General features: G+C 41.3%; 1 protein-coding gene across 4 annotated transcripts in view; it reads right to left on the reverse strand.

Moving 5' to 3' along the window:
- Positions 1-17539, reverse strand: part of myrfl (myelin regulatory factor like) — a 90473-nt gene that overhangs the window by 6208 nt on the left and 66726 nt on the right. For 3 of the 4 annotated variants that reach the window (XR_015081432.1, XM_086009355.1, XM_086009358.1), the window contains 7 exons: positions 13421-13481; positions 12087-12175; positions 9409-9483; positions 7907-7971; positions 7613-7807; positions 5357-5407; positions 755-842 (listed from right to left, as the gene is read on the reverse strand). Coding sequence is in view for 3 of the 4 variants with exons in the window: in XM_086009355.1 (XP_085865481.1) it covers positions 755-842; positions 5357-5407; positions 7613-7807; positions 7907-7971; positions 9409-9483; positions 12087-12175; positions 13421-13481 (624 nt within the window). In the remaining variant the exon portion in view is untranslated. The remainder of the gene's footprint in view (positions 1-754; positions 843-5356; positions 5408-7612; positions 7808-7906; positions 7972-9408; positions 9484-12086; positions 12176-13420; positions 13482-17539) is intronic. The other variant, XM_086009356.1, reaches the window with a different exon arrangement.

Genomic DNA, 17539 nt, shown 5'->3' on the forward strand with positions numbered 1-17539 from the left:
AGTTGATAAATATAGTATTTAACTGTTTTTGTTGGGAGTCTATTTCATATACCTATGAAGGAAAAAAATGCTAATCACTCTTCTTGTTTGAGGCGGTTAGCCTGGTACAGATCTTTGATTCTGTGATCACAGTCTTAAGTTTAAAAAAATGCTTGGGTCTCAATCATCTGTTTTCTCCCAAAGGTGTCCCTCACTCAGCACTCGGCCAGATTAGCAAGTGTCACTGGCATCTCCAGAATGACAATCTATGCTATGGACTGGCCAATAATAAACATATTCAGCATGTTACATGGGCTAGAGTAACAAAGTTCCTATCATTTGAACTACCAATCAATCATATAAGTGCAAATAAAAAGAAAAAATGCTGCAAATCTGAAACAAAAACAGAGAATGTTGTAAATATACAGAAGGTCAGTCAGTATCTGCAGAGAGAAAAGGCAGAACCCGTCTACAAAACTGAAAAATGAAAGATAAGAAACATATGGATAGAATCAGAAAAAAGGAGGGATGGAAGGGGGAAAACACATACTCCAATCACAGGAACTTAATAGGTTGAATGACCTGCAAGCCACATCTTGTTACTCAGAGCTGTCAGGAAGAAAGCCCTGTGAAAGTTAAACCCCATTAAGCATTGCTTTGAAGTTTTCCAGTCTGAAACTATGAATTAGGAAATACTTTTAAAAAACAAATTAAGATATTGCTTTTTGTCAAACTACATTCAACATTTTGTCAGTAATGTTTTAAAGTAACTAACCCACAGTGAACTCCTTTAGCACAGTGACGGTAGTCAATAATTTGCTGGCTTTCCATAACCTGTATTGATCTAACAGATGTGTCAAACCCTGTTAATATCAAAAACAAATCAAAGTCAGTGAAATTTTATTCAAAAAATAATATTCCAACCAACCTGTTTGATCTCTCACAACTCAAACTCATATTATTTTCAGCGCAAGAACATTTCACCAAACTACCCAAACACTATTTGACAGATGTAAATCTATAACAATAGTTCAGTGGCACATGAATTTCTGTACAGATCAGAAGTGTTATTACATTCTTGTGGGGTAATACCAGCAGAAATAAAAATCATATTTGCACAGTTACAACATCACCGCGAAAGACTGACACCACAAAGTAGCTTCAATTGTTTATTTTTGGTTAAGGAAAGATTATTCAGCCAATCAAACTTGTTCCACCCAGAGCCCCAGTATGATTATTCTATCATGCACTTCACTCCACTTGTGGGAAAAAGTAAGTTCCTCTCCCTATCATCTTTAGTTTCAAAGCCACTGTAATCCTTCAGTAAAATATAGAAACATAGAAGATAGGAGCAGGAGTAGGCCATTCAGCCCCTCGAGCCTGCTCCGCCATTCAATGCGATCATGGCTAATCATCCAAATTCAGTACCCGGTCCCTGCTTTCTCCCCATACCCCTTGATCCCTTTAGCCTTAAGAAATATATCCAACTCCTTCTTGAATATATTTAATGAACTGGCCTCCACTGCCTTCTGTGGTAGAGAGTTCCATAGGTTCACCACTCTCTGGGTGAAGAAATTCCTCATTTCTGTCCTAAATGGCCTACCCTTTATCCTTAGACTGTGTCCCCTGGTTCTGGACTCCCCAACCATCGGGAACATCCTTCCTGCATCTAGTCTGTCCAGTCCTATCAGAATTTTATAAGTTTCAATGAGATCACCTCTCATTCTTCTAAACTCCAGTGAGTACAAGCCCAATCGACCCAATCTCTCCTCATACGTCATTCCTGCCATCCCAGGTATCAGCCTGGTGAATCTTCGCTGAACTCCTTCCATGGCAAGAACATCCTTCCTCAGATAAGGCGACCAAAACTGCACACAATACTCAAGATGTGGTCTCACCAAGGCCCTGTACAACTGCAACAAGACATCCTTGTTCCTGTACTCAAACCCTCTCGCTACGAAGGCCAACATACCATTTGCCTTCTTAACCGCCTGCTGCACCTGCATGCTTACCTTCAGCGACTGGTGCACAAGGACACCCAGGTCTCGTTGCACTTCCCCTTCTCCCAATCTATTGCCATTTAGATAATAATCTGCTTTCCTGTTTTTGCCACCAAAGTGGACAACCTCACATTTATCCACGTTATATTGCATCTGCCATGTTTCTGCCCAATCACCCAACATGTCCAAATCATCCTGGAGTTTCTCGACATCCTCCTCACAGCACACATGCCCACCCAGCTTTGTGTCGTCTGCAAATTTGGAGATATTACATCTAGTTCCCTTGTCTAGATCATTAATATATATTGTGAATAGCTGGGGTCCAAGGACCGATCCCTGCGGTACCCCTCTAGTCACTGCCTGCCACTCGGAAAAAGACCCGTTTATTCCAACTCTTTGCTTCCTGTCTGCCAACCAGTTCTCTATCCAAGACAGTACCTTACCCCCAATCCCATGTGCTTTAACTTTACATGCCAATCTCTTATGCGGGACCTTATCGAAAGCCTTCGCAACGTCCAAATACACCACATCCACTGGTTCTCCCTTATCTATTCTACCAGTTACATCCTCAAACAATTCCAGTAGATTAGTCAAACATGATTTACCTTTTGTAAATCCATGTTGACTTTGTCTGATCCTGTCACTGTTTTCCAAGTGCTCTGCTATTACATCTTTTATAATGGACTCTAGCATTTTCCCCACGACCGATGTCAGGCTTACCGGTCTATAATTCCCCATTTTCTCTCTACCACCTTTTTTAAATAATGGGGTAACATTAGCTACCCTCCAATCCATGGGAACTGTGCCAGAGTCTATAGAATTTTGGAAGATGACCAGCAATGCATCTACTATTTCTAGGGCCACTTCCTTAAGTACTCTAGGATGTAGATTATCAGGCCCTGGGGATTTATCGGCCTTCAATCCCGTCAATTTCCCTAACACCATTTCCCCACAAATACTGATTTCATTCAGTTCCACCCTCTCATTAGACCCTATGTTCCCTGACATCTCTGAGAGGTTATTTGTGTCCTCCTTTGTGAAGACCGAACCAAAGTATGTATTTAATTGGTCAGCCATTTCTTTGTTCCCCATTATAAATTCCCCTGATTCTGACTGCAAGGGACCTACACTTGACTTCACCAATCTTTTTCTCTTCACATATCTATAGAAGCTTTTACAGTCAATTTTTATGTTCCCCCTCTTAATTAATCCTTTTGTTCACCTTTGCTGAATCCTAAACTGCTCCCAATCCTCAGGTTTGCTGCTTTTTCTGGCCAATTTATATGTCCTCTCCTTGGATCTTATGCTATCATTTCCCTTGTTAGCCACGGTTGCGCCACCTTTTTGTTTTACTTTTATGCCAGACAGGGATGAACAAATTCTGTAGTTCATCCATGCGATCTTTAAATGTTTGCCATTGCCTATCCACCATCAACCCTTTAAGTAACATTCCCCAATCCATCCTAGCCTCATACCATCGTAGTTTCCTTTATTTAAATTCAGGACCCTAGTCTCTGAGTCAACTACTTCACTCTACATCTTAATGAAGAATTCTATCATATTATGATCGTGCCGCCCCAAGGGGCCTCGCACAACAAGATTGTTAATTAATCCTTTCTCATTACATAATACCCAGTCTAAGATGGCCTGATCTCTAGTTGGTTCCTCGACATATTGGTCCAGGAAACCATCCTGTATACACTCCAGGAATTCGTCCTCCACAGTATTGTTACTAATTTGGTTAGCCCAATCTATATGTAGATTAAAGTCACCCATGATAACTGCTGTGCCCTTATTGCACGCGTCTCTAATTTCCCGTTTAATGCCATCCCCAACCTCAGCATTACTGTTTGGGGATCTGTATACAACTCCCACTAACGTTTTCTGCCGCTTGGTATTTCTCAGCTCTACCCATACAGATTCCACATCATCAAAGCTAATATCCTTCCTTACTATTACAACTTTCTCTGGCCCCAAAATGATTTCAGTGTCCCAGGAATTTGAAACTCTCCCCTCTATAACCATCCTTCCAGCCACGCATTGACAATCCTAATCTTTGTCTCCCTGTCTGGTCCAGCACATAGCACTGGGAGTAATCCAGAGATGACTACTCTTGAGATTCTGCCCTTCAATCTAGAATGCAACTCCTTGAAATCCCTTTGCAGAACCTCAAACCTACTTCTATGTCAATGGTTCCCACATGAACCACGACCTCTAGCTACATGGTCTACCAATTCAAAACCTTTTGCATTCGCTCCATGAAGTCCTGAACCCTGGCACCCAGGAAGCAACAGGACTCTGAATCACATCGACAAAAGAAGCTATCTAGCCCTCTGTCTATAGAATTCCCCATGATCACCACTCTCCCATTCTTACTACCTGTACTGTTTCCTCCATGGGTAACCAGTTGCTCCTCAGTGCCTTGTAGTCACTCAAGGCTACCCTCCTCTGTGGCAACCTGTTTGTCTACATCACTGGTAAGTAAACTGGTATACCTATTAGATAAATCCATCTCCACAAATAATCCCCTTTCTACCCTTACCTGTCTGCCAATAGTCACCAGTCTCCCGTACCAGCTTTACTACTGTGGAGTGACCACCTCTGGAATGTCTGCTCCAGAAAATGTTCTCCCTCCCAAATGTTGGAGTGTGTCCAGTTGACTCTGAAGCTGTATATCTTTCTGCTTAAGGTGTACACACTTCATACATGTGTCTTCACCCCGGATGATACGCAAGTCCAGGCAGGTCCACATCATGCATGCCACACACATCACCCTAGACTCTGATCCTACCATGCCTATTTATTTATTTAACCCAATAGAGATTATTTTTAAATTGCTTATTGAATTAGTTCTATTTACTCACTCTAATTTAATATTTTTACTTAATATGTTTTGAAAGTCTCTTTCTCTCCTATCCCCGGAAGCTATTCTATAGTGAAAGCTACAAATTAGAGTTTAGATGAATAATTACTTAAATAAATATTTTGCTTTTTCTGGCCACTCCTTGCTTCTAGATTGTTATTTTGGTGGGTGGGGAAAAAACAATCCAGCAAGGATTGTTGGGGCTTTTACTACTAAAAAAATAGTTGGCGTATCTGCTAGCATTTATAAATTGTGGTGACACTGCATGTAATTTCCTGGCCTATGCTTCATTGTATGCTAATTATCAAATTTGAGTGTTCGGGAAAAATCCCAGCATTCATCCATTCCGAAATGCATCACTATTGTTTAGGAAAAAATTAGCTAAAATATTTGATGGTCAATACCTATTATATTTTATCATAATATTACACAGAACTTTTAGCATTCTTTTAAATAATCAATATTTATTCGTTTGTTGTTGAAGACACAGAACAAAACTAAAATTTTCACTTACAATCACCCCATTTCATTTCCTTTATATTTGTTACTTGGCTTGTTGTCCGTTCTGAAAGGAAAATTCAATATCTTGTTACTTCTAAAATGTATTAGTGAAATTCACATTACAAGCACCTTTGTGATTTAGTGAAATCCATGTATTAAAAGCACCTTTGGGATTAAATGTAATAAGTAGGACTTGTCATGAGGAGAAAAAAAAAGGCTGTGTGCACATTTGGGCCAGTTTCAGTGGCTTGTAAGATCTATGATCACCAGTAGTTGAAAAAGGCTTAAAAATCTAATAGGTGAGATCAGTCATTCAAATATAAGTAGGTATTGAACAGAAGAATATTTCCACACCGTACACCATGCTCTCTTGAATGAAAGTATTGTATTTGATAAATAGAAATAGCTTCCATATAACTCAGTTATTTCATTTAGAACCTGGGAAGACAAGAAAATATTACATGCTCACACTGACCCATCTTAATATGCTCTCCTCTCAGCATTTTTAATAGGAGAGGGGAAACTGAAAACTGCTCAAAGGATCCCTTAAGTGTCAGCTGTGGCTCAGTTGGTAGCGCTCTTACCTGTGAGTCGGAAGGTTGTGGGTTTGAGCACAAACATCTAGACTGACACTCCAGTGCAGTACTGAGGGAGTGCTGCACTGTCGGAGGTGCTGTCTTACAGATGAGATGTTAATCCGAGGCCCCGTCTGCTCTCTCAGGTGGATGTAAAAGATTCTATGGCACTTATTTGAAGAGCAAGGGAGTTATCTCCAGTGTCCTAGCCAATATTTATCCCTCAATCAACATCTAAAACAGATTATCTGGTCATTATCACATTGCTGTTTGTAGGACCTTGCTGTGCGCAAATTGGTTGCCGCATTTTCTACATTACAACAGTGACTACGCTTTGGGACGTCAGGTGGTCATGAAAGGCGCTATATAGATGCAAGTCTTTCTTTTCTTTCTTAAGAACCAAATCTCACTTATAGAATCATAGAACAGTACAGCACAGAAGGAGACCATTTAGCCCATCGAGTCTGCGCTGGCTCTTTCGAAGAGCAATCCCGTTAATCTACAAACTAAAATCTAACTATAAAAGTTGAAATGCAGGGTTTATGCACCTAGATTAAAATACATTTGAGGGTTTTCTAAACAAATGGTACAATACACAGCTTTATTTGTTTCCAATCTGCTTTTGTTTCCAAGCTCTCTAACATTATAAAATCATTATGGAGAAGAGTTTTTTGGTTAATAGTAACAGTAATGAATAATTTAAAAGGCTGTATATTATTCATATCCTTTTCTTAGTTTATCTGTAATAAAACTTTGTCTTTGCATAAACTTTTGCTATTTGATATTACGGCCTCTATGTTTCCTACGTACTCCTAAATTACTTCCTGTATAAAGCATTTCAATGCTTTTCTACTGGAGGTGAAGCCAGGACAGATGTATTACACATTTATCCCCAGTGTTTACGAAGAGAACAGAAAAAATCTGGGAGAAATTATATTGGCATGCCAGCCATCTATCTCATTAAATCATTGCAGTAATACAGGAAACTCTCTCTTAACCAGCAAAATTCAGGAGTAGGTTCAGGTAAGTTTTACTACATATTAGTGGCCGTGTAACCGGGGTTCCTGCACCTGTGGCCGTGCAACAGGGACTGCTGGATCTGTGGCCGTGTAACCGGGACTCCTGGATCTGTGGCTGTGTAACCAGGACTCCTGCACCTGTGGCCGTGTATGGGGCTCTCGTACCTTGGTAAGTATACCTCTCTGTAATCCGGACTTTTTGATCAACCGGCACCGTGCCGGTCCCGTCGGTGCCGGATAAAAAAGAGTTTCCTGTATGTTCTTCAAATCTGTGTTCTAAAAGTAAATATTTAAAAACTAGACTTCATTGAGGCAGTAACATTTCTGGAGGATAATAAGCTACTCAAGTTTTGGTCTTCGCAGTTAATACAATCTCCATCACTTACTGCATTATGGAATGTTAGCACAAGGTTTGTGTTACCCTCTTTTAACATCCCAGGGCCCAGGATATGATGCTGGTGATGGCCCATTACAGTAATTCTTAAACAAATAGGTAATATTTTATTATAGAGTGCACTTTGAAATTCATCATTTGACACAGGCTTTTAAATTTATGTGGAATGAAAATACAAATACTTACCTGCCACCTTATTGGGCAAAGAAACTAGCATAAGTAATTTTGCAATATAAAACACTTGTTTCTTTTAAGAGCATTATGGAGTCATAAAATCTTACCTGGCTGTGAAAGATTTTGCATAAGAGGACGACCTTTGGTGATTCTCTTCTTTTTGCAGTGATTAGAAATGCCTTTTCTTTGTGATTGAGGCACACAACAGTGCTCAGTGACACAAGGTAGGATATTACAGAAGCTCACTTCAGGCCAGGGGATTTCAATGTTTGCTGTTGTATAAACTGAACTTGTATTCTCTGCTACAGAATAAAAAGGGGAAAACCGGCTTAAGTTACAATAAAGTCGATAAAGACTTTTTTCTACAAAACACATCAAATGTGTTCAGTGAAACAATTTACCTGACAACGTTGTATGTGGAGTAAAGGTAGTATATCCTTTTGTTGTAAATGATTCTGAAATATAGCTGCAAGAGAAAGCAAAACTATTGAGTTAACACATTTGTCCAAAATCTTTCATTAATTGATTTTCCTCAAAGCAACTGGAATTTTTTGAGGATGTAACTGGTAAAATAGATAAGGGAGAACCAGTGGATGTGGTGTATTTGGACTTTCAGAAGGCTTTCGATAAGGTCCCGCATAAGAGATTAGCATGTAAAATTAAGGCACATGGGATTGGGGGCATGGTATTGACATAGATAGAGAACTGGTTGGCGGACAGAAAGCAAAGAGTTGGAATAAACGGGTCGTTTTCCGAGTGGCAGGCAGTGACTAGTGGGGTACCGCAAGGATCGGTCCTAGGACCCCAGCTGTTCACAATATATATTAATGATCTGGACGAGGGAATTGGATGTAATATCTCCAAATTTGCAGACGACACAAAGCTGGGTGGGAGGGTATGCTGCGAGGAGGATGTCATGAAACTCCAGTACAATTTGGACAGGTTAGGTGATTGGGCAGAAACATGGCAAATGCACTATAATGTGGATAAATGTGAGGTTATCCACTTTGGTGGGAAAAACAGGAAGGCACATTATTATTTGAATGGCAATAGATTGGGAGAAGGGGAAGTGCACCAGTCGCTGAAGGGAAGCATGCAGGTGCAGCAGGCGGTTAAGAAGGCAAATGGTATGTTGGCCTTCGTAGCAAGAGGGTTCGAGTACAGGAATAAGGATGTCTTGCTACAGTTGTACAGGGCCTTGGTGAGACAGCACCTTGAGTATTGTGTGCAGTTTTGGTCGCCTTATCTGAGGAAGGACGTTCTTGCCATGGAAGGAGTGCAGCGAAGATTCACCAGGCTGATACCTGGGATGGCAGGAATGATGTATGAGGAGAGATTGTGTCGATTGGGCTTATACTCACTGGAGTTTAGAAGATTGAGAGGGGATCTCATCGAAACCTATAAAATTCTGTCAGGCCTGGACAGACTAGATGCTGGAAGGATGTTCCCGATGGTCGAGGAGTCCAGAACCAGGGGTCATAGTCTAAGGATAAGGGGTAGGACATTTAGGACTGAAATGAGGTGGAATTTCTTCACCCAGAGAGTGGTGAACCTGTGGAATTCTCTGCCACAGAGGGCGGTGGAGGCCAGTTCATTAAATATATTCAAGAAAGAGTTGGATATATTTCTTAAGGCTAAAGGGATCAAGGGATATGGGGAGAAGGCAGGGACAGGGTACTGAATTTGAATGATCAGCCATGATCTCATTGAATGGCGGAGCAGGCTCGAAGGGCCGAATGGCCTACTCCTGCTCCTATCTTCTATGTTTCTATGTATACGACAAACTAAAGAGTTGTCTTTTATTCTGTTAGAAACAGCAGTATGGTGCATCTCAAGAGCTTGTGGTACTTTAGAGAGCAGAAATGTGTAGATATATGTAGGGAACATCTTACAAAGTATTTACCTGTCATTGAGCTCTTTAGTAAGACTTCTTTCTTCATTCAAAGTTAGTATGTAAAGTGCAGATATCAAAATAACACTGTCACAAAAATCATATGTTATTTGTCACATAGTAAACCTATGACAAACACTCTCTGTATACATAAGCAATTATCTTTCCTTACATGTGGTCAATTTGGCTCAGGAGCAAATAAACGTTTCAACTGGCTTAACTTACTCATGCCTCAAACTGTTCGAATGAGGAGCTCTGTTATTCTGTCGATTCTAACTGATCCCAAAGTTGGTATATGCAAATAAATTAAGTCCTTGTTTAAATGTAACAACTTACAAAAACGTAACAAACCAAAATATATTCAGAGGGCTGGCGTTGTCTTATACAAGTGACTCTAGGAATCACCGTCTTTGCTGTTAAACTGAGGTGGAGCCCAAGCTTCTTTACACTTTATTTTGCAGAAACACAAAGTTGACTTTAATAATATAGATGGGGATTAGATCATACAAATAAAAACCACTACTCATTCACTTATTGTGATTTATATATAGTTATTACAATAGTAATACGTATGTGCTCTGTCCATCTGTCAAGAAACAAAGAAAGGTTCCACTGACATCAGCAATGCTGTAATCAAATAGGCAATTAACATACCCTGAGGTTTGTTTCATGTCACAATATCAAGAGTGACCAGGTAACCAGTATCAGTATGGTACAAATTCCTCTTGGATTCCTTCAGTAAACCTATTTTCCATTGGATACCAAGAACGAGTGGTAGCAGATGCATGTTTACGGGCAAAGATTATTTTAATTCAAGATAGGGCAGTGGAAATTTCAGCACACTTAAAAAATCTTATTTCATTAACACAGGTGCTGTGATAACAGGAAGGAAAAGGCAGCCACAACCTTTGCACCATTTAATAGATAAAAACAAACTCTTATCCTTCTGGAGTAGAGCAGCTTATGTAGTGAAATTAAGGTTCTTTAATTGTTCTATAATTTTATAAGCTATTTTCTTCTCTATATTGGGGGTATTTCACATTTTTGGCATAAAAATGTTTGAATGCCATGGATGTTCAATTGAAATGATCTCAATTAGTGGCAGATAAAACAGTGGTGCCTTTATACACCTGACTACACATCCAGTGGAAAATTATTAAGCCAAGATTATTAAGTCAATACAGGTTGAACCCTGGTAATCCGGCACCCGACGGTCCGGCACCTTCAGTGGTCCGGAACGAGGAAGGTCCTGCTGTCACATCCCCTCCCTGGGATGGGTCCGGCTCGGGTCCCGGGACCGCCGCCGGGTCAGGATCAGCGCCTGGACCGCGCAGCATCACCAACGGCTCGGCGGAGTGATGGAGCCCGAGCCCGAGCCACCCGTGGGCGGCGGGGTCATCGGCGGCACAGGGAGGGCAGCAGCAGGAAGAGGAGGAGCAGGTGGTGGCGGTGTTTGTGGTGACTTTTGACACCTTCAGTGGTTCGGAATTTTCAATGGTCCGGCACCGGCCTGGTCCCGAGGGTGCCGGATTACCGGGGTCCAACCTGTAATGGTTCTACAAGTTCTTAAAAGGAATTTAGAACCAGGCAATAAAGTGACAGCACAATTATGCTCCAATAATACAATCGGATTCTATTGTTCCTTTTCAGCTCCAAATGTACTGTTCTACACATACCCATCTCCAACTCACTTCTGTCCCAGATTCTCAAAACTGTGGAACTCTGAGCTCCCTCAGACTTTGATTTCTTCTACAATCTACAGACTTTTAAAATATAAGCTATGCATCAGCTAAACACTATTTTATTTTGATTCATCTTGTATTTTCATCTTTGGTGGTATTCTGCACTATGCGTGCTGGTCGTTCCCATAGTTTTTGAATATTAAACAAAACACCCCAAACACAATAGTCCCTGTGAGAGGAAGTCCAGTGCAATCCAGGAAAGGAGAAACAGAGGATAGATTCTTCCACACAGAGAGGATAGGAACGTTGGAGATTACAATGCCCCTTCTTTTTGCATAGTTGCATCCATTAACAGAAGACTTGGAATTAATTGCCTGTCCTCTCAGCCAGGGAACAGTACATGGGGGATACAAGCAGATGAATACATTAAAAATGTATTTGAAAATCAAAAAACATCTAAGAATGTTATACCATTTAAATGAATTGGGAAAATATCCATACATCATTAAACATAAAATCATATTTCAGGATTTTTGATGATATTCACATAAAGGATTTTGGGAGTGAGTTATGTTGGGTTGTGTTTTAAAACAAAGTGAATTCACAGACATTTAAAAAGAAAGGCCACAGGCAATGAATGTGTAATTAAAGCCAGATGGGCCAGTTTGTGGAATTTACAACTGAAATGATGAGGATCAATAATTTTTTTCCATGCCTATTAGCCAGGATGGCCACCATTCTTTTGAGAACAGGAGATATCCTATTTAAAATCACATCCCAAGAGGGAAGGAGAGATATCTGGTTTCACTGACAGGCCTACTGGTGAATCACTATGAGGAGGAAGCCAGCGTCTCAGCTCTTCCCCTGGCTGGGGACTCAAAGGGGTACAGAGTTGAACAGAAGACTATGAGACACAGCTGTAGGCCTGAACCTGGGAGCTAAAAATGCAGAGCATTGACGGCAAATTGACAAAATGCTGCATAATTTATACTTAGTTTAGTTGCTTACCAAAATGCCATGAGACCCAACAAAGCCATGATGACAATCTGGAAAATCTTGTGTGGAGAACAGTCACATTTCTTCTGGTTAAGGTAGGCCTGGATTAAAAATAATAATAAATAGCATAAAAGTTGGTGCCTCTGGATTAACTAATTTGCTGACATCAGAAGCCTTCACAAAATAAGAAATGACCAAGTTTTACAAATAGTTTGAAAGATGCAAAAGTGAAATACCTGTACTTCCAATAAGGAAAATAACATGCTATTGAACAATGACACCATTAAATAAGTATAGGGTTTGCTATTTTCCTGCAATAGGGAAGTAAGAACCAAAAGTCTGGTCAAAATTGGAATAAAATACTTCCATTGAATTTCACCTTTGATATAGAGTAACACATGAAGGAGTGTGTTTTAAGGACAATATGCTTCTGGAAGTTAAGATGATTTTGATAAAGCAATGCTCAAATGGTTTAATGATATCATGTGCTGGTGTCTTATAACACACTCAGTCTGTGTGTCCTTTTAAGGACACTTTTTAAAATCCATTTGCACAATTTACTCATTAACCTTGTCAGTCACTCCTAAGGTTTGAATTTGGTTGTCAGAGTTTACCCTCTTTTCCATTGCTGCCCAATTGAGGCAAATAAATCAAGTTCGCATTGATCTTTGATTAAGTCTTTTTCTACAATATACAATCTTGAATCACATTTTGTCATTCCCTCAACGTACACCTAAATAACAGATGATCTGGTCATTATCACATTGCTGTTTGTGGAACTGGCTGTGCACAAATTGGCTGCTGCGTTTCCTACATTACAACAGTAATTACACTTAAAAATTTTTGAGATGTCCCAAGATCGTGAAAGGCGCTATATAAATGCATGTCTTTCTTTTTACTTCACTTAATTCAAAGTCGCTTCATTCAACTTATATAATTTTTTTAGTATTAAATTCCCACTTTGCTTTATTATTTACATTACTTAATTAAAATGATTGGGTAATTGAATTTTTTAGTGCAAAAAATTATTTTGAATTATCAATTAAGTTCTTAATATATTCTTAAAAAGTAAAGGATGTTTTTTAATTCATTATTGGGAAGTGGGTGTCTATGGCAAGGCTGGCATTTATTGCCTATCCCTAAGTTGGCCTCGAGAACGTGGTGGTGGGACATGTTCTGTAGTCTGTGTGGTCAAGGTACTCCCGCCATGCTGTTAGGTAGGGAGTTCCAGGATTTTGACGCAACAATGATGTTGGAATTCCAAACAAAAACTCTGCCACCCTGCTCATTTCTCACCATAAGAAAAAGAATTGATGACACAATACAGCTCTTTTGCTCTCTCATACCTCGCGTTTGACTATAACAGGTTTCTTTCGTGGTGGTACGTTGCTTGTCCGACCAAATATGCTGTAAAATCATAAACAAATCTTAATTTGATTAGTCTTTTCATAGATACACATTGACATTATTTTGTTTTCTTTTTGTCGGCTGTTATAAACCAAAAAGGGGTCACTTTACTCTATTGGTAAATGGTTGGAAATTTTTGCACAATGCATGTTTGTACTATCTGGCTACGACACTCCCCGCCAGAATCGCAAAGTCAGAAAAACCTCGTTGAGAGTGATAATTGGAGACGTCCTATAACACATCAGAAATGAAGTTTTAAGGGATCAGAGAGGTTATAAATCTCATATTGAACTAAACACGAACCATGTTTTCTATTAATACATGTTCAATAAAATGGATACTTTTTTGTTCTGTGGCAGACATGAGGCCGTGTTCCAGAAGTAACACTAGTGAAGATGGAGACTTGGAATTGGTCACAGAGGGATCCAGAAGTGAAATCTGCTAGGATGAGCTAGAAATAATGAATGAAATTTTAAAAAACAAAGATGGAAACACAAACAGGATGAAGGCAGAGTGAATAGTGAAGGAATTCACAGGAGCAAGTTAGCAGTGGGTATGAAAGGTTCCTTCATTCCCAAGGTAAATTATTTTAAAATGTATTTATTTAACTGTTGTAGTTGGCAAGATATTAAAAAACAAGTCAAGTATCTTCCCTTACGGTCGAGAAAGAGGCAAAAGAAAACTCCACTTGTCTGAGTGACAAGAAGCATGCAGCAGGACACCTACCTCTCCTCTTGGCCGTAGGTAGTTATGTATTGTGTGTTCTCCTCCCACCTGTGGTGGCGCTGTCACAGCAGATAAATGGTTGGGTGTTCTCTTGGTTAAGTTTAGCTCTCTTTGTTCGGAACTCTCCAGAACTTCCCTTTCCCTTCGAATAAAGCACTTCATGTTTGAATCTCTGAGTTCTGAGTTCTAATTGTGTCTAGGTAAAAAAGGTACCGACACAACAAAGTGGCGACGAGGAGCGGATGAATCTGCGTACGTTACGGGTGCAGTGAGTAAACAGAAATTTAAATTTGAAATGTGAGATGGCTATTATATTAGGAAACATCGGTGATTTTGATGAAAATGTGGAGCAATGGAGCGCTTATTCGGAGCGTTTTGACAATTTTGTCTTGGCGAATGCGGTGGCAAACGAAAAGGTCGTACCTACCTTTTTGAGTGTAATGGGACGGAAGACATTCAATTTACTTCGCAGCCTTGTGCAGCCAGATAAGCCAGGAACTAAAACATATAAGCAACTAGTGGAAATTCTTGGAGCACATTTTTCACCAAAACCTCTGGTTATTGCTGAGAGATTTAGATTTCACAAACGGAATCAAGAGGAAGGGGGAATCAGTGACGATGTTTATTGCTGCTTTAAAAAGGTTGTCAGAACACTGCGAGTTCAAGGAGGTGCTGAATGACACCAATAGAGACAGGCTTGTGTGTGGTCTGCAAAGTGCAGCCACAAAGAAGCGCCTTCTTACTGAGGACAACCTTACTCTTGAAAAGGCCATTGAAGTTAGTGTCTCCATGGAGATGGCGGAAAAGGAGGCTCACCAGTTGAGTTCAACAGGGAGAGTTCACAAGGTGTCGTCTGAGCCTAAAGGTGCGCGGAACGGCACATGTTACCGTTGTGGGAAAATGGGCCATCACGCTAATGATTGCTGGTGTACGGAGCTGGAATGCCGAAATTGTGGCAAAAAGGGTCACATTGAACGCGCCTGTAGAGGTAAAAAAAAGACAGAGCTGGGAAGCATGGAAGCAAAATGTCTGTATTTGGACAAGAGAGGAAAAAGAGTGTTCATTCAGTGCAGTATGATGGAACAAGCAAAACAGAGGGGAGCGACACCTCTGAGGAGGAAGAGGTGCACATACTGACGGTTGCAGGTGGTTCAAATGGCTACTGGGTGTCACCACTGGTGGAGGGACAATCAGTGCGGATGGAGGTGGACACAGGCGCAGCTGTGTCCCTTGTTTCAGACACTGTCTACAACAAAATGCTAAAGCATCTTACCCTTCAGCCAACAAACATTGTGCTAAAGACGTATACTGGCGAACCTGTGGCCATGAGAGGCACCATTGAGGTGACAGTTAAATTGAACGGACAGACTGCAAAACTGCCACTATATGTGGTAAAGGGAAATTACCCATCGCTACTGGGACGTGCGTGGCTAGAGAAAATCACACTGGACTGGCCTGCAGTCCGCATGATGTCAAAAGGGGAGTCAGGTCTGACTGCAGTGTTAAACAAACATGCAGAACTCTTCAATGGGGAACTTGGGAGCATGAAAAAGATCAGCGTGAGACTGGACATTAAACCTGACAGCAAGCTGAAGTTTCACAAAGCCCGACCTGTACCCTATGCAATTAGGCCAAAAGTTGAGGCTAACTTGGAGGCCTTAGTCGAGAATGGAGTCCTGGAGCCTGTGAGCGTGAGCAAATGGGCCACACCCATTGTTACTGTCCTGAAAAAGGATGGATCTGTTCGAATCTGCGGAGATTTTAAAGTGACTATTAACCCGGTGCTGTCTGCGGAACAGTACCCTCTTCCCCTCATTGATGATCTTTTTACGGGCCTGGCCAGAGGGCAAAAGTTCAGCAAAATAGACTTATGCCAGGCTTATCTACAAATGCATGTCGATGACAAATCAAAGGAGCTGCTGACAATTGTGACACACAAGGGGCTATACAGGTACTGCCGCCTTCCGTTTGGAATTACGTCGGCCCCTGCTCTATTCCAAAGGGCAATGGATCAGATTTTGAGTGGACTGCCAGGAGTCCAGTGCTACCTGGACGACATCCTTGTCACTGGGACAAATGAGGAGGATCATCTTCTGAACTTGGATGCGACACTACAACGACTGAAAGAGTACGGACTCAGAGTTCGTAAAGACAAATGTGAATTCTTTCAGTCTTCAGTTGAGTACCTGGGGCATGTGATTGACGCTACTGGCCTGCATAAGGCGCCATCAAAGGTCAAGGCGATCGTGGAGGCCCCAGCACCCCAGAATGTGAGCCAGTTACGTTCATTTCTGGGGCTACTTAACTACTATGGGAAGTTTATTCCAGACTTAGCAACATTGCTGAAGCCGTTACATCAGTTGCTATGTCAAGGCAAAACATGGAAATGGACTGAACTGTGCAACGAAGCTTTCGCCCAAGCAAAGAAAGCATTGCTGAAATCGGAGGTCCTGACACACTTCGACCCAAAGCTACCCGTGCAGCTAGCATGTGATGCATCACCATATGGTGTGGGAGCAGTCATATCCCACATCATGCCTTCGGGTGAAGAGAAACCTATCGCCTTCGCATCACGCACCTTGAACAAGGCCGAGAGTAACTATGCGCAGATTGAGCGCGAAGCCTTGGGAATCGTTTTTGGAATTCGAAAATTTCATCAGTACCTGTTTGGGAGAAGGTTCACACTCCTGACGGACCACCGTCCATTGACTTCAATCTTCGGGCCCCACACCAGAATTCCGTCTCTCGCTGCAAGCAGGATGCAAAGGTGGGCTTTACTGTTGTCAGGACACACATATGACATCAAATATCGCAAATTAGACTTGCACGGCAACGCAGACGGTCTCTCGAGGCTACCCTTGCCTGTTACTCCCCCAGAGTCTCGTCAGATAGACATCTTCTACTTTAGACAAGTGGAGGGAGTACCTGTCACTGCAGTTCAGGTGCAAAGGTACACCCGCAACGATCCAGTCCTGTCTGAGGTAATGGACGATGTCATTCGAGGGAGAGCTATAGGAGATTCTCCTAGTTTGAAACCTTACGTTTCAAAAAGAAATGAGCTCTCCATCTAGGCAGGTTGTCTTCTTTGGGGACGCCGTGTCATCATTCCACCACCTCTGAGGGAACCTATACTGCAGCAACTTCATACAGGCCACAGTGGGATGGTTCGGATGAAGGAAATGGCAAGAAGCTACTTCTGGTGGCCAGGTCTCGATGGGAATATTGAGGAGAAAGCCAAAACATGTTCCCCATGTCAAAGGGTCCAGAATGTTCCACAGCTGGCAACCCTACACCCCTGGGATTGGCCTGCAGAAGTGTGGCAGTGAGTACAT

This window comes from Somniosus microcephalus, chromosome 16 (assembly GCF_052327205.1).
Source record: "Somniosus microcephalus isolate GS21.2 chromosome 16, FLI_Smic_1.0, whole genome shotgun sequence".
Classification (NCBI taxonomy): Eukaryota; Metazoa; Chordata; class Chondrichthyes; order Squaliformes; family Somniosidae; genus Somniosus; species Somniosus microcephalus.